Source organism: Nicotiana attenuata, unplaced genomic scaffold, assembly GCF_001879085.1.
Source record: "Nicotiana attenuata strain UT unplaced genomic scaffold, NIATTr2, whole genome shotgun sequence".
NCBI lineage: Eukaryota > Viridiplantae > Streptophyta > Magnoliopsida > Solanales > Solanaceae > Nicotiana > Nicotiana attenuata.
Window position 1 is genome coordinate 47,290 of NW_017670317.1, and position 17,814 is coordinate 65,103.

General features: G+C 38.1%; 1 protein-coding gene across 1 annotated transcript; it reads left to right on the top strand.

Moving 5' to 3' along the window:
• Positions 1 to 12,682: 12,682 nt before the first annotated feature.
• LOC109237742 (protein KRI1 homolog) lies at positions 12,683 to 17,385 on the top strand. Its single transcript, XM_019404097.1, has 2 exons — positions 12,683 to 14,778; positions 17,075 to 17,385. Exon 1 carries the CDS (start codon positions 12,836 to 12,838, stop codon positions 14,744 to 14,746), a length of 1,911 nt encoding a protein of 636 aa, XP_019259642.1. The 5' UTR covers positions 12,683 to 12,835; the 3' UTR covers positions 14,747 to 14,778; positions 17,075 to 17,385.
• Positions 17,386 to 17,814: the final 429 nt, after the last annotated feature.

Consider the following 17,814-nt stretch of genomic DNA (forward strand, 5'->3'; position numbering starts at 1 on the left):
GAGTAATGGATTGTTGCTAATGATTTATTACTTTCAAAGTCCCCTTTTTCTTTTTCATCGTATGAATTTAGAATTGGATAATATAGTTTAACTAGCTTATTTATACTTTACAGAGTGCAATATGTGTTTTACCATTTGTGTGCCTATTCTGTTACCACCCACTACCATCATCTAGGAAAATACACACATCTTGGATGTATAAAGGACAATTGGTCCTTAACTTAGAGTTCCAAGTTCAAAAGTTAAGGACACTTGGTCCTGAACTTAGAATTACAAGTTCAAAAGTTAAGGACACTTGGTCATGAACTTAGACTAACAAGCTCAAAAATTAAGGACAATAGGTCCTGAACTTACAGTTACAAGTTCAAAAGTTAACAGAGTGCAATATGTGTTTACCATTTGTGTGCCTATTCTGTTACCACCCACTACCATCATCTAGGAAAATACACACATCTTGGACGTATAAAGGACAATTGGTCCTTAACTTAGAGTTCCAAGTTCAAAAGTTAAGGACACTTGGTCCTGAACTTAGAATTACAAGTTCAAAAGTTAAGGACACTTGGTCATGAACTTAGACTAACAAGCTCAAAAGTTAAGGTGCACTCATGCATTGGTTCCTGTTTGTATTACGTGTCATGACATTCAGCACTCGCATTTCATTGGCTTGTTGAAAAAGACATTTTCAAAAGAGGTCTTAACTGAGCCCAGATAGATTTTCTAAAGGATTTCACGGTTTTACTGTTTTCTCAAAGGGTAGCACTGTTCTATATAGCATGATGGAGTGCCTTTCTTGATTTCTTGCTGCTCAGTTATTATTTACCTTTATTACTCACTGAGTTGGAGTACTCACTTTACTCCCTGCACCTCGCGTGGGCGTTCGCGGCATCGGACTTCGTCTTTTGATTCTAAACTTTATTCTGTATATTATTGACCCTGTGGTCGTGTTCAGACTTCCTTAGATGCTCGTGACTTGTGACACCCCAGTCGGGCTGTGTTGGGTCGTATATATATCGATTGTTATTGTCATTAAGTTGTATTTATCTAATCATTTATGTTTAAAAAATTTTGAATGAGGCGTTGTTGTTCTGTTGGCTGGCCTTGTCTTCACGAGAGGCGCCATCACGACCGGGTTGGGAATTGGGTCGTGACAAGTTGGTATCAGAGCCTAGGTTACTAGGTCTCACGAGTCATGAGCAGGTTTAGTAGAGCCTAAGTTTTGAACTGTTAAGTGATTCGTTTCCTATTGTGATTTGATGTGTAGCCCGAATATGGGCGCGTGAAGAATATTTTCGTGTCTCCTAGTTGGAAAGTAAAGTGCAATACATGTGGCGGTATGAGTTCAGACTCAGGAAGACTAAGTTGACTGTTCTATATAGCATGATGGAGTGCCTTTCGTGATTTCTTGCTGCTCAGTTATTATTTACCTTTATTACTCACTGAGTTGGAGTACTCACTTTACTCCCTGCACCTCGCGTGCAGATGCAGGTATTGGTTACCCGGTAGTGGGTTTGAGCTGGTTGAGGATTTGCTATCGTAGCTGAGCAAGGTGACCGCCGGCGTTCGCGGCACCGGACTTCGTCTTTTGATTCTAAACTTTATTCTGTATATTATTGACCCTGTGGTCGTGTTCAGACTTCCTTAGATGCTCGTGACACGTGACACCCCAGTCGGGCTGTGTTGGGTCGTATATATATATCGATTGTTATTGTCATTAAGTTGTATTTATCTAATCATTTATGTTTAAAAAATTTTGAAAGAGGCGTTGTTGTTCTGTTGGCTGGCCTTGTCTTCACGAGAGGCGCCATCACGACCGGGTTGGGAATTGGGTTGTGACACATTGATCTCTCCCCAAGTATCAAGGTATCATATCTACAAGTAGTATACTTAATAAACTCAATAGTATTTGTTTGGTATTCCTACGGTTATCAAAAACTTATTTTCTTTGATCCTTCGGTGCTCTTAATAAGATTACGTCTTTCTATTTGTTAACAAGAGATATAATTTCCTAATGTGACTTAATTTTTCTTAAATACTTTTGTCTCTTCTATTTTTGCTTGCTTATATTTTTAATTTTTTTTTATGTTGTTTGGTATTTAGTGGCCGAGTCACACTCAAATGAATGAAAATTTGGAAAATTAAAATTAATGCGCAAATAGGGAAAAATATTTCTTTCCTATGTATAAGCTTTTGATTTTCATCTACTTTTTCAAGTTTGAAATTTTTGTGAAACACTATTTATAATGTAATATGTATGTAATATTTAAAAAAATATATATTTATTGAGATAGGGTACACGCGCAACGCGCGTACCCTAAGACTAGTAATAATAAAAATAAAAAGCTGTCTGTGTTTCTGTTGTCAGAGGAAGGTGTAGTTTTAAAAATTATAGATATGAGAAATCGGTACTTACTTCTGTTGCCTGTTAGAATTGTAAGTGCCTCTCGGAATGGATGGACAATTGCAAGAGTACCTTTAAGGTTCCATCAAAGTGGCCTAGCAATATATTTTCTTACCGTTTGCTTGGATTCTCTGGAATTTTATGATTTAGATGCTCTATTTCTTGTGCACTTCTCGTCTTAATAGCCTTGTTTTTGGTCCTAAAAACAGTCAACATTAGGCAGTAATGTGGGTTATTGAAAACCAGTGAACAGATTGATTTTAATCTCTGTAGTTCTTGCTTTAATTTCAAATTATATGTTCTTGAGTAGTAAGGTAAAGATCCCACTAAGGCTGGCATGTGGGCCGGTCCCAATTTAAACGGGCTTCGCGGTCCCGGGCTTGGTTGTCCTTTTGTAGGAACCGACCTGGGATCGGGCCCATGAACTAATGGTCCCGGGCTAAGTGGGCCCAAGTGGGCCTAAGTGGCCCCAACGGTTTTTTTTAAAATTTTATAGAAGTTAGAGAAAAAAATATGGTAATAAAAATATCTAAGGCAATTCCTTGTAAATTATATTATAGAATTTGTGACCTAAATTTTTTAATTCAAATTTAAAGATAAAAATATTGTAAAAAGATATTCAAAGCAATGCGTTATAATTTTATTATAGCATTAAAAAAAATGATAATATCTTTCTTAATCTTCCTCCCCCTATGGAATGAGCACAACAAGGTGCTAATACCACCATTGAGAAGAAAAAGAAACTAATCAAGGTGTGCCAAAATACAAGTTACATAATACATACTAATTTTTGTTCATACAAGTTACATGGTATCTCTTACAAACTTCATAAATCCATTAAGGTCCGGAGGAATTTCCGTTGGTGGTGGCGGAAAAGAAGCTTAGTCATCATCGCTTCCGGGCGAAGCAGAATCCTCCACAAGTTCAGCTAGCATTTCTTCGTAAGCTTCGTCTACCTCTGGTTGTGGCAAGTCCAAAATTTCTTCTTTCTGAACGGATCCAATCTCTGAAAAGTATTGATTTTTCGAAGCACTCCCTCATAGACGCTCTATAATCAGAGTTGAAGTCTTGCTTGACTGAAAGCGCTCTCCGATGCAGTGTTGAAGCTTGAATAGTTAAAATGTCTCGGGCATCCTTGAAAGAACCGGAAAGTGCTTTTCTTTGTCCTTCCACCATTCCAAATATTAAAGGAGCTGTCGGGATTCACTTACTCAATTCTCTGTGACAAATAAACTTCAAGCTCATTTAGTTGTAAAAAATCACTATTAGTAGAACCTTGAGAACCCCTGAACCCCGCTCAAGCACTAACTGCTCTTACTCCCGCAGTTCTTTTATATGATTGAGAATAAGAAGAAGAAGAAGGAGTTGGAACATTTGGTCTAGCCTGATCTAATGCAACTTGATAAGCATTATAAATAGTTTGAGCATTTATTTTAATTGAGGCTATTGTTTCCGGAAGTTTAGACAACTCCTATTCTTCAAGTGCTAAACTATTATAAACAGTTTCATACCAAAATTGAGGACCTCCTAATTCATAGTAGGATTTAACAAGGCAGCAACACCATAAATAGGGGAATAGGAAAAAAAATATTTTTAAAACTTTTTTCTCATAGTATCAATAGCAAGTTCATAAATTTCTCAACCCTCTGAACCTTTCTTTCTATTTGGCCAAATTCATCGCATCTTTTAAAATATTTTCTAAGTCTACTTCTACGGTTTGAATAAAAATGCCCGTTAAGAGCCATTTTAACCTTTTCAATTTCAATATTTAAAGTTCTCATACCATCACCCACAATTAAATGGTAAAAATGACAAATACATCTAACATGAAAAATGTTACTAAATACAGGACTTAGTGTAGTGGTAAGCAGGGCTACATCATTTGTGTTACTGGTAGCATTATCCATTGAAACTGACATGATTTTATCGCTAATGCAAAAATATCCGCAATTGTGCTAGCAATAAACTGCCCTGTGTGACGTGAATTAATTATTCTATAAGCAATAATGCGCTTTTGCATTATCCAATCCTCATCAATCCAATGACCGGTAACAGTAAGGTAATAACAGTCGTTACCACTTCTACCAATATCAGTTGTAATAGCAACACGACAATTTATATGAGTAAATAAATAGCACAAATATTGTTCATATTCATGTTTATATTTATAAATATCGCTCTTTACGATTGTGAGAGGGAAACCTTTATAAGTAGGATTCCAAATTTTTCTAATATAATGCACAAAGTTAGGGTTAGAAGGAAAACTATAGGGTAAGCACATAACAGTAATCATTTTTGCCAATTCTTCCCGATCTTTTTCTGGATCATAATATAAAATACTCCGGTAACAGTGTTAATTTTCGATTGAATTTGATTTGACTCGGTACTAGGGTCAGCCTGGCTATGAGTAGGTACACTTGTCCCCGCGGACAAGGCTTTCATACGAAGATATTTGCCTTTATCTTGAGGGTGTATCAATATGTGTCTTTTCAAAGTTCCCGTCCCCGCGACCTCCAACATATTTAAAAGCTAACTCCTTGCCACAAGTTTTACACTTAGCCTTATTTTGTGGAATTAGTGTAAAAAAAGGCCAAAAAGTAGATGTTTTTGTCCGTTTGGTACGTTATCTAGAAAAAGTAGGGGTAGTAACATGAGGGTCAAACGGGGCATCATTTGGATGATCATTAGTTGGGTTAACTTCAGGAGCAGGACAAGTGGGTGTATCGTCATCCGGTTGCGTTTCATCAAAATCTATTTCCTCCTCATCATCTTCATGAATAGTTGGATTAGAATAAAGAGCATTCATTAATTCATGGTTTAATTGCTCACCAGCTCTAACATTATGGAAAAATTGACTCTCAGTAAATTGTAATAAACTATTATCACTATCAAGAATAGCAGGTGTAGGACGGGTATGTGATTTGGGTCGGGGAGCTGGGGGAAGTGGATGAGGAACAGACTGGCGACTAGATTCGCCACTCTTAGATTTTCCCTTATTTTTACCAAAATTTTTTTTTAAGGAAGTCATCTTAATTAATCAAATAATAGAAAATAAATAAAACAAACAAAACTATAGTATTAAAAATTAAGAGTTGGAACGAGTTTACCAAATTGACGAACAACTTGTTGAAAATTGATTATCGTTGAACACTTCAATTCACCAACTTCAAAATTTTTTCACAAATTGTAACAATAAAGTAAAGCAATAGTAGCAACTATAGAAGAAACTTAGAGAAAGATTGATGATTTTGTGAGAAAAATGAAAGAATGAGGGGTATTTATTAGGGATGCTTATCGGGCGGATTGGGCGGTTATTTACTCTTAACGGTTTGGCTTATCGGTTATCGGATTTTAGATGTATTAATCCGCTAGCCACCCGATAAGATATCGGGCGGACTGGTATCGGTTTAGCTCTTATCAGGCGGTTATCGGGAGGTTTATCGGCCTAATTCAATCTATATTGCACATGACGCAATTTACCAAATTTAGCGAGGGTCTAAAATTTGCTTTGCCATGCTTCAAATGTATGCCGATGTTGGTCAAAGAATGTGATTTCTTGCTCTTGTTTTTATAACTGCTCCAATTTTCTTTAGATGTCGCTCTAATTTCTAAACAATCCAAGAACACCTGTCGAAATGTGTGCGGACTGACTTTTTTTTTTTACATGCAAGCAAACCTGCAAATGTATGCGTTAAACCCAATTTAACAACAGATTCTACTCGTTAAACTATCTCTTGTTTGTTAAGTTGTTGTACTTCCGCTGCACCTACTGGAGGCGGTAAGAATACATGAAGCAATCAAATAAATTGTTTTTGGTTTGATAGGATTGAAAAGAATGCGCGAAGCAAGCAATTAAAATTTGTCTAATAGTAAATTAGTAATAGAGAATAGAGATAGAGTACTTGAAGTGGAAGAAGGGTTTTTGATTATTTAATATATATATGAATAAAATATATTTTATATGTATATGTGTATATATATATATATATATATATATATATATATATATATATATATATATATATATATATATATATTCTTTATTTTCTCCCTTGATTTCAAGCTAGTCTTTTGTTTCTTTATTTCTCTTTCAAAAGAAAAAAGTTTGGGAAGTTAAACTTAATTGGATTTTTCTCTACAAAATAGTCTCCGTCAACCGCATTGGTCACCTTTTGATAGGAACTGAATACTCTCTATCGCCCATATATACAAAGGAGGTAAGTCGATAGCTAATGGTTTAATTAATTTGGTCTTTTATCAAGTCTCGTTTTGAATGATATGCACAGTGCACTTCGGGAGATTTCATTCCCGACTTGATTTCAAGTTAATTTTTTGTTGCTTTGTTTCTCTTTCAGAAAAATAAATATATTTCCACCCTAACAGCTTGTTTGGACGGTTGTTACCAATTGTATTGTATCGTATTGTTACTTTAAATGCGATGTTTGTTTTGCTTGTTACTTAGTTAAATCCGTCGTTCAATAACGACGAAAAGTGCCACTTTATGTAACGACCGATTTGGTGTGGTCGCGTCGTTACCTTGTCTTTTTGTCTCAATCTCACCCTTTATTATTATTAGATAATTTTATTTTATCATTTACCCTACCTTTTTATATAGTAATTTTACCCTGTATTATAATTTTTCTTTATATTACAAGTTTATTCTTCATATTGCTGGTGCGTGATATTATGGAACGATGGCAAACCATACAATCTATCCAAATATTACAACAACAACAACAATAACAACCCAGTAAAATCCCACTAGTGAGGTCTGGGGAGGGTAGTGTGTACGCAGACCTTACCCTTACCCCGAAGGGGTAGAGAGGCTGTTTCCGAAAGACCCTCGGCTCAAGAGAATAAAAAGACAAATGTAGACAATATTAGTATCACCACAGAAATCATAAGAAAAATAGGAACAACATGAAATCCGGAAGAAAGATGCAAAGCAAAACCGATAGCTAGTAAATAGGTCCTGCACTGAAAATAGTAAGACACAACATTGCCACTAGCTATATTAGACAAAAACCTTACCAGACTAGTCTCACAGAGGTATTAGTAAGGCAAGACTCAACTACCTCCTAACCTACAACCTTAATACTCGACCTCCACAACTTCCTATCAAGTGTCATGTCCTCGGAAATCTGAAGCCTCGCCATATCATGTCTAATCACCTCTCCCCAATACTTCTTAGGACGCCCTCTACCTCTTCTCGTTCCCTCCACAACTAGCCGCTCATACCTCCTTACCGTAGCATCTAGGCTTCTCCTCTGAACATGCCCGAACTATCTGAGTCTCGCTTAACGCATCTTATCATCAATGGGAGCTACGTGCACCTTCTCCCGAATATCATCATTCCTAATCTCATCCATCCTAGTGTGCCCGCACATCCACCTCAACATCCTCATTTCTGCTACTTTCATCTTCTGGATATGTGAGTTCTTAACAGGCCAACACTCAGCCCCATACATCATCGCCGGTCTAACTACCGCTTTATAGAACTTACCTTTGAGAATCGGTTCTCTCTTATCACACAGGACTCCAGAAGCTAACCTCCACTTCATCCATCCTACCCCAATACGATGTGTGACATCCTCGCCGATCTCCCCTCCTCCCTGGATAACCGACCCAAGGTACTTGAAGCTGCCTCTACTTGGGAAGACCTGTGATTCAAGCCTCACATCCACGCCGACTTCCCTCGGCTCAGCGCTAAACTTACACTCCAGGTATTCCGTCTTCGTCCTGCTCAGCTTGAAACCCTTAGACTCAAGATCCTGTCTCCATACCTCCAGCCTCTAGTTAAGACCGGCTCGCGACTCATCAATCAAAACTATGTCATTGGCGAATAGCATGCACCATGGCACCTTCCCTTGGATATGGTGCGTTAACGTATCCATCACTAAGGCGAATAAGAACGGACTGAGTGCAGATCCTTGGTGTAACCCCATTACAACAAGAAAATGGTCAGAGTCTCCTCCTACTGTCCTAACTCGAGTCTTAGCCCCACCGTACATGTCCTTAATCGCCATAATGTACGGGATTGGCACACCTTTTGTCTCCAAGCATCTCCAGAGAACTTCTTTAGGAACCTTGTCATACGCTTTCTCTAGGTCAATAAACACTATGTGCAGATCCTTCTTCCTCTCTATACAGTTCCACCAACCTCCGAACAAGGTGTATAGCTTCTGTAGTAGAACGACCCGGCATGAATCCGAACTGGTTTTCGGATATAGACACTGTCATCCTCACCCTCGCTTCAACCACCCTCTCCCACACTTTCATGGTATGACTCAGTAATTTAATACCCCTATAGTTGTTACAACTCTGGATATCACCTTTGTTCTTATATAATGGAACTACCGTACTCCACCTCCACTCCTCCAGCATCCTCTTCGCCTTAAGAATAACATTGAACAACCCAGTCAACCACTCCAAACCTGCTCTCCCCACACTCTTCCAAAATTCAACCAGAATCTCGTCTGATCTGGTCGCTCTACCCCTACTCATCTTACGCATAGCTCTTACGACCTCCTCAACCTTGATACACCCGCAGTACCCAAAGTCACGGTGACTCTCGGAATGTTCCAATTCGCCTAGCACAATATCCCGATCCCCTTCTTCATTCAGAAGTTTATGAAAGTAAGTCTGCCATCTTCTCTTAATCTGCACATCTTCCATCAATACTATACCATCTTCATCCTTGATGCATCTCACTTGGTCCAAATCCCGAGCCTTCCTCTCTCTCAACTTGGCCAGCCGTAATAGCTTTTCTCCCCGCCTTTTTTCCCCAATTCCTCATAACGATACAATACAATATGATACAATACAATACCATACATTATGAAAGGATGTGTAACACCCATCCAAACCATACAATCTATCCAATCATTATTTTATCAACGGAAAAGGGCCTAATATATCCTTCTACTTTGCTTTATTATTCAATCCTATCCCCCGTTATACTTTCCGTTCAGATTTAGCCCTACCGTCCATCAAAGTTTTATATTTGTCCCTATTTTAACGGCTGGGACACGTGGCACATTCTGAAAGAAGGAACCAATCCAACTCAGAAATTAACCCAACCCGACCCTTTCCCTTGCCCCGCCCGAACCTATACGATTTTTAACCTTATTAAAATTTTATCCCCACCGTAAAAACCCATCCGCCTCTAAAAACACTTCCATCTAAAAATCAGAAGGGAACAAAAAGTTCGTTCCAGCTAGGGTTTTCGGTGGTAACAAAATTCTAGATCTAAGGCTCTATAGTCACAAAGGCATTTTCTTTCTTCAAAAAATTGTTGCTTCAGCTAGAAGCACAGTCTTGGTGTTTCATACCAATTGCCAGCACTCCCAAACTTCAATTCCATCATCTCCGACGCCGACGTGACTTCATGAATTGTCCTGGATACTTGGACATGTCTGAAATCTCACTACAGTTATTTTTAGCAGTAGAAATTAATTCCCCAGGCCTCACTGCACTACTCAAAATTGGACTCAACCTCTTATCGTGGTTTTTGAGATCACCGGAGAAAGAATTCCGTTAAGCTCGTCTAAAATTTCAAATTTTCTGCCACACATACTTCAATTTTTTTTAAAATAAATAAGATTGAGAGAAATAGATATGCAAGGAATTAGGGGCTCATTCCCAGCAATTTTGTTTTTGATTTCAAAAGTGGAATTAGATTCTGAGATAACAAGAGAAAAGAGGAAGATAAAAATGCAACGGAGTGAGGAGTAAGAAAATAGAAGGAAAGAAAAAAAAAATGGTGGCTACAAGCAAAGAGATGAAAGAGAATTTCCTACACGAAATAAAATTTTTTGTTTAAGAGAGGTTTGGGCAAAAATTAAAAGAGGAAGAACGGGCAGGCGGGTCATGATTTTAGGGCGGTTTGGAGTTTTTTTTGTTTTGGGTTGGCCCTTCTTTCAGGATGTGCTACGTGTCCCAACCGTTAAAATAGGGACAAATATAAAACTTTGATGGATGGCAGGGGTAAATCTGAACGAAAAGTATAACGGGGATAGGATTGAACAATAAATCAAAGTATAAGGATATATGAGGCCCTTTTCCGTTTTATCAAAGGTTTAGTTGAACTTTTTCCCTTTATAAACGTAGAAATGGCATGGGGTAGCCACTATTTAAGGTGGTATTTAGTTTTTATCCAGCAATTCTAATGTTGAGCAAAAATAGCCACTACCCTATTAAAATTAATATGAAAAGATATTTTTACCCTTTCTTCCCTTGCTTTTCTTCCCAAACCCTCAGGGATGGATGATGTACGCTCCACTACCATCATCTACCATGATGGTAGTGGCTATTAATTTTATTATCATTCTGTTACCACCCACTACATTTTCTTCTTTCTAGCTTATGTTGTTGTTGTGTCATCATTGATCTTGACAGATATTTGAACTTTTCACTTTCCATTTTCACAAAATTCTGTAGATTGTTCGTTGCGACCTCTAGTCTTTTTTTGGGGATTGACAGGCATTTGAATGTTAATTACAGATATAGAGTAACAGTAAACAGGGCTATGACTTTCTCTTAATTGTGGCATAGTTTGGTATAGAAAACTGTAAAAGCAATGGAAAGTGCTCGCTTGTATAATGTATTTGAAACTTCCAATCATAGCTGGACGGTTTTTCTGATAATTTGTCTGTTTATTATACCATGGATTACTGGAGAAGGTTCGTTACTTCTATATATATTTGTTAAACTGAGAATGGATTGTTGCTAATTATTTATTACTTTCAAAGTCCCCTTTTTCTTTTTTATCATATGAATTTAGAATTGGATAATATAGTTTAACTAGCTTATTTATACTTTACAGAGTGCAATATGTGTTTTACCATTTGTGTGCCTATTCTGTTACCACCCACTACCATCATCTAGGAAAATACACACATCTTGGATGTATAAAGGACAATTGGTCCTTAACTTAGAGTTCCAAGTTCAAAAGTTAAGGACACTTGGTCCTGAACCTAGAATTACAAGTTCAAAAGTTAAGGACACTTGGTCATGAACTTAGACTAACAAGCTCAAAAGTTAAGGACAATAGGTCCTTAACTTACAGTTACAAGTTCAAAAGTTAACAGAGTGCAATATGTGTTTTACCATTTGTGTGCCTATTCTGTTACCACCCACTACCATCATCTAGGAAAATACACACATCTATAAAGGACAATTGGTCCTTAACTTAGAGTTCCAAGTTCAAAAGTTAAGGACACTTGGTCCTGAACTTAGAATTACAAGTTCAAAAGTTAAGGACACTTGGTCATGAACTTAGACTAACAAGCTCAAAAGTTAAGGACAATAGGTCCTGAACTTACAGTTACACGTTCAAAAGTTAAGGACAAGCAGTCCTTAACTTACAGTTACAAGTTCAAAAGTTAAGGACAATAGGTCCTTAACTTTGATTTCCAAGTTCGAAAGTTAAGGACATGTAGCCTTGAAGTCCTGAACTTAGAGTTCCAAGTTCAAAAGTTAAGGACAAGCAGTCCTTAACTTACAGTTACAAGTTCAAAAGTTAAGGAACTTAGAGTTCCAAGTTCAAAAGTTAAGGACACTTGGTCCTGAACTTAGAATTACAAGTTCAAAAGTTAAGGACACTTGGTCATGAACTTAGACTAACAAGCTCAAAAGTTAAGGACAATAGGTCCTGAACTTACAGTTACAAGTTCAAAAGTTAAGGACAATAGGTCCTTAACTTTGATTTCCAAGTTCGAAAGTTAAGGACAGACAGTCCTTAACTTACAGTTACACGTTCAAAAGTTAACGACAAGCAGTACTTAACTTACAATTACAAGTTCAAAAGTTAAGGACAATAGGTCCTTAACTTTGACTTACAAGTTCAAAAGTTGAGGACGCTTGGTCTTGAAGTTTGAGTTCCAAGTTCAAAAGTTAAGGACATGTAGCCTTGAAGTCCTGAACTTAGAGTTCCAAGTTCAAAAGTTAAGGATATGTAGTCCTGAAATTAGAGTTACAGGTTAAAAAGTTAAGGACATGTAGTCTTGAAGTCCTGAACTTAGAGTTTCAAGTTCAAAAGTTAAGGACATGTAGTCCTGAAGTCCTGAAGTTAAGGATATGAGCAGAAGGGTATTTTCGTCCGGGAAGCTAAAGTTTATTAAACCAGTGGCTAAAGACTAAAGACATTTAAAATACTGGCTTTAAAATAAAGACAAGAGCTGTTAGTGGCTATTTGTGCACATCGCCCTTTATAAACGTCCTTCTCAAAATTCTTTTTTCCCTTTATAAATGAGTCTTTAAAATTACTTTTATTAATAAACAAATAATTATTGCTCTTACATCCCTAAACATCCTCAAGTTTTCTGGCCAATTTGTCCTCAAACAAAGAGCTTCAGCCTTTAGCTGCTCACTTCCAAAGCCCTAAAACAGACACTCCCTCATTTGAAATCAGCTTTCGGAAACCCTAAAGGAAAACAAATGGGAATGAAGCTATTCGTCGGTGACGATGATGATGTAGAGAATCTGGACAAAATTGAGATAAACGAGGAATTCGCCCGCCGCTACGAACACAACAAGAAACGAGAGGACTTGCAAAAGCTCGAAGAACTGAAGAAGAAAGGCGTCATTGATGACGAATCCTCTTCCGAAGACACAGAGGAGGAAGAAGAAGAAGAGGATTTAAACCCTACAAGTAATTTAAAGTTCTTTGATGCTTTGCTTAAGATTAAAAAAGGCGACCCTGTTGTTTTGAATAATAAAGATGCTAAGTTATTCGATTCTGAATCTGAATCTGAAACAAATTCTGAGTCTGAGGAGAAGAAACAAAAAAATAAAAATAAAAAGCCAATGTATTTGAAGGATGTAGTGTCTAAGCATTTGATAGAGGAAGGTCCCGAGTTTGGCGATGAAGAGGAGGAGAAGAAAGTGAAGACGTATTCAGAGGAGCAAGAGGATTTGAGAGAGGAGTTTTTGAATGCTGTTAAGGAGGATGAGGAGGAAGAGGACTTGTTTAAGGTAAAAGAGAACGAGAAAAGAGAGGACGGGTTGGGTGATGACCACGAGGAGGGAGATAATGAGTTTGCTAAGAAGTTGGATGAGGTTTTCGGGGAGGATGAGAAGTTGGATGAAGAGACGATGTTTATAAAGGATTTTTTTAGGAAGAAGATGTGGAAGGATGATAAGAAAGGGAAGAGGGGGGATGATGACGAGGATGTGAAGTTTTCGGAGGATGAGGAGGAGATAGAGAGACAAGAGGATTATGAGAGGGAGTTTAATTTTAGATTCGAGGAGAATGCAGGGGATCGAGTGTGGGGACATTCGAGGCAGGTGGAGGGATCTGTGAGGAAGAAGACAAACGCGAGGAAGTTGCAGAGGGGGAGAAAGGAAGAGAGGATGGTGCAGGCAGAAGAGGAGAGGAAAGAGGAATTGAAACGGTTGAAGAACTTGAAGAAGAAGGAGATGAAGGAGAGGCTTGATAAGATTAAGGAGACTGCTGGGATAGGAGAGGATGAGGTTTGCTTATTGGATGTCGATGATTTGGAGGAGGAATTTGATCCTGACGAGCACGATAGGAAGATGAAGGCGGCTTTTAGTGATACCTACTACGAGGCTGATGATATAGATCCCGAGTTCGGGAGTGATAAGGATGAAGATGATGGTGACCTTGAGAAGCCAGATTTTGACAAGGAAGATGAGTTACTGGGACTGCCCAAGGGATGGGATAAAGTGGACGAGCCTCGTGATGGCTTTTTATCAACTAGAGAAAAACTTCTGAAAGCTATGGAGAATGAAGGGGGTGATCATGAGCAAACAGGAGATGATAATAAAGGAGGTGCTGCTGATGATGAGGTGGCTGAAGAAGGTAAGCGGAAGAAGAAGCGGAAGCGGACTAGTACAACAATGAAAACAGTTAAAGAACAGCTAATGGAGGAGTATTACAAGTTGGACTACGAGGATACTATTGGAGACTTGAAGACAAGATTCAAGTATAGGCCTGTCAAAGCCAAGAGATTCGGGCTAACTCCAGAGGAGATGTTAACAATGGAGGATAAGGAGTTAAATCAGTATGTCTCTTTGAAGAAGATAGCACCTTATAGAGAAAAGGAATGGAAGGTAGACCGTCTGAAGACTCTCGAAGTGAGAAAGAAACTTAAAGGAGAAGTTTCACATGTGCCAAAAACTGAAAAGAAGAGAAAGTTTGATAACAAGGAAAAGTTTGATGGTGAGACAGATGATAGAAAAGGGAAACACGAGGAATCTAATGGAGATACAAGCAAACAGTCGAGGCGAAGTAGGAGGCGGAAGCAACAAGCTGAGCATAAGCTGTCTGAAGCCAGGCTTAAGGCATATTCAGCTAACCCGTCAGAGTCACACAGCAAAAAGAAGTAGCAGCAAGTTAATGGAGCAGCTTTGTATAACGGGTAATTAGTTAAGAATTATTTTTGATTGTTCAATTTTAAAAATCATCTGGCAGCATATTTATTTTTCAAAATGATTTGTTGGAAGCATAATATTTGCTTCTGATTGTGAATCTTATATGTGGAAGACCATTGTATCTGCTATATTTTGATTGAAAGTATCAAGTACATCTGTTTCATGGTGCTTTATTTTGGAAAATTAATACGGCAATTAGGATTTTAAATGTCATTAGAGTTGTAATTGCTCGAGTTGTAATCTATCCGAAATCAGGGGAACAACTAATGTAGAATCCTTCTGACTGCTTCCGGTCAACTCTATTATCATATGGATGATGGGTCTGGTTTGAAGTCTGCAGGCCTTCTTACGCTGAGGCCTGAGCTTACATGATATATAATGGTTGTGTGAGCAAAGACATCTCCTACAGATCAGGCATCTGAAGTAGACTGAGAATAGGTGTGGTAGCAGCCCTAGTGAAAGCAAAAGGTGTTCTTTTGGAGCAATAAGTGTGGTAGCAGCCCTAGTCGATAAACTTGGAATGATAACTGTTAGAATCCCATAGGAATTAAGTGTATGTGCGATAATCTCCTTATATGGTATTGAACATCTCTTACACCACTTGAGCTAGCTTTTGGAGTTGAGTTGGGTCGAATGTTTATTTCTTAAACATGGTATCAGAGCCAAACACTTCCTGGTTTTGGGTTAGCAGTATAGGTCATCCATGTCATGTTACTTCAGGTTCCATATGTTCACCCCTAAGTGTGTTAGGTAGTGCTAGAATCTCTAATAGTTTGGGCAATGCTCACTGCTTGAGTTAGATTTTGTGTTTGAATTAGACATAATGTTCTTAAAAAAATAACCATGAGAGACTAACATTTGAATCCCATATTTTAACACAATAGTCAAGTTGGCCTCAACATCACATACCAATATTCATGTTCATATTGAACCATGTAACATAAGTGTGTGTCTGTTATTTTGGCTGGCTGGCTCTCTATTAATGGACTATTCAATCATCACGAATTCCAAATGATTCTCTCTCTATCCCCTGCAAGATTGAACTACATTCACCACCTCTTTATCGCATATGAACGTTTTGATTAGAATGAGAAGGGGAGCCTTGGAGCAATAGTAAAGGTTGTCTTCGAGTGACCTATAGCTCATGGGTTCGAGAATCGGCCACTAATGCTTGCATTAGGATAGCCTGCCTATATCACACACCTCCTTGAGATGTGGCCTTTTTCCGAATCCTGCGTGAATGATGATGCTTTGTGCACCGGGTTGCCCTTTTATTAGACTAACAATAACCTTCACTTTTTATAATTCTATAACATATCGGGAAAAAAAATTAAATGGAGCTCAATAATTCATTTCAAAAAAGAAATTAAATGGAGTTCAATAATAATTCATGTCATCAGATGGAATTAGCTTTGATTGTAGATTTTGATCTCTTCATGCCAAATCCTGTAAGTGCTAGCCATCCCTCATACCAATTGATGTTCAGCTTGCAGATGCTTTAGTTATTTTTTTTCTTCCTTGAGCTCTTAAGAACATTGTTGTCAGATTGATATTTTAAATCCTTTGGACTTATAACCAATGGCTATGTAGTGCGCTTAAACTCTAAGCAATGTTGCGTCCTAGTCCTAACTTGATTGACTCTGCTAATACCCTTGGGAGGACCACCTCAACCCCTAAAAACCCCCCCCCCCCCCCCCCCCCCCCCCCCTAAAAAAAAACCCAAACAACACACAATGGGCCCACTGCAGACTGTTCATGCATTAATTTGGTCAGGAGTGTCAAATGGCTCTGATGAAACTTTTTTAGTATTGGAAGGCCTTGCAAGAAGGTTGACTGGTTGATGAGAACTAAGAGTTTGAAATATGAGTTCTCATTTTATGTTGTTCTTTTCTTGCACATGAGATGCTTGTAATAATTGGACTGTTCGCTTAGGATCTGGGGCCCTGATCTTTTGTGATAACCTGACATAATTCTGTGGAGGTTGTTTTGTTGCAGTTTCATTTTGTTCTGTTTTTTGTCCGGGGAGGTGGGTGGGGTTTGTTTATTAGGATTCTAGGGGAGCTGTGGCTTACATGATCTTTCAGTCAGTACACAAGTCTGCTTAAACTCTTGTACTTCAATGTGTTGACTTCTGTTTTTTCCACATTTGGTAGTATGTGTTGTTTGAAAAAGAAAGAGGAGGTGTCATGTTTAGTTCTTTTTTCCCCGCATTCTTACGTGTTGAAATCTTGAACACATCAAAAAAGCTTGATCTTACTGAATGTTAGGTGTAAACATATGCAGGTTGTCCATCTCCGTGATCAATGAGAAGTCGTGGCCAGAAATATAGTCTACTGGCAAGGGCTAGCGTGGAATAGAGTTTTGCAGATCTAGCTAGATGATTGTATTTTATACTGATCTGTTAGAATTTTTTTGATGAACAATTTTAATTTTGTCGTAGTTCTTATGGAGGAGTTGGTAAGAACTTACTTTATTGAGATCGAAGGACGATATGTTTCTTGTGTGCGGTTTTGTACACACCTGTCACTTCATTTCATTTTTTTTTTAATTTAATAACTATTTCTGAAATCTTATGAAGATATTGATTTGAGGAATGTAGAATAGTTTCACTTAGCAATAAAAATTGTTGGTGAAGAGTTATTAAACACATTTACTGAGGCGATTCAAGTAGTTTTGGAGCTTTTCACATTTTGTGAGCCTTTCAGTTTAGATTGTTGAGCTCTTTTAAGTGCTATAACTTATGCAGAGTTTACTTTGGCTCAATCACAGGGATGTTGTGATCTGGCCCTTTTGCATTTTGAAATGAAGGTTCCTCTACGAGCTTGAAATTGTTGTCATACTTCTTGCTACTTGAGCCCCCCCCCCCCCCCCACCCCCCCCCCGCGCGCACCCCTCTTGCCTGCGAGCTGTCTTACTCTAGCAAGCAGAAACATTATAAATATCGGATTTGCATCTTCCCTGATTAACTTGGCCAGATGGCCCATTTAAGTGATAACTTTCTCTGTGTTTTGTTTTGGCCATGA

What these genes read in the sequence shown, in the direction of transcription:
- LOC109237742 (XM_019404097.1), top strand. Translation starts at nt 12,836, where the DNA reads ATGGGAATGAAGCTATTCGTCGGTGACGATGATGATGTAGAGAATCTG.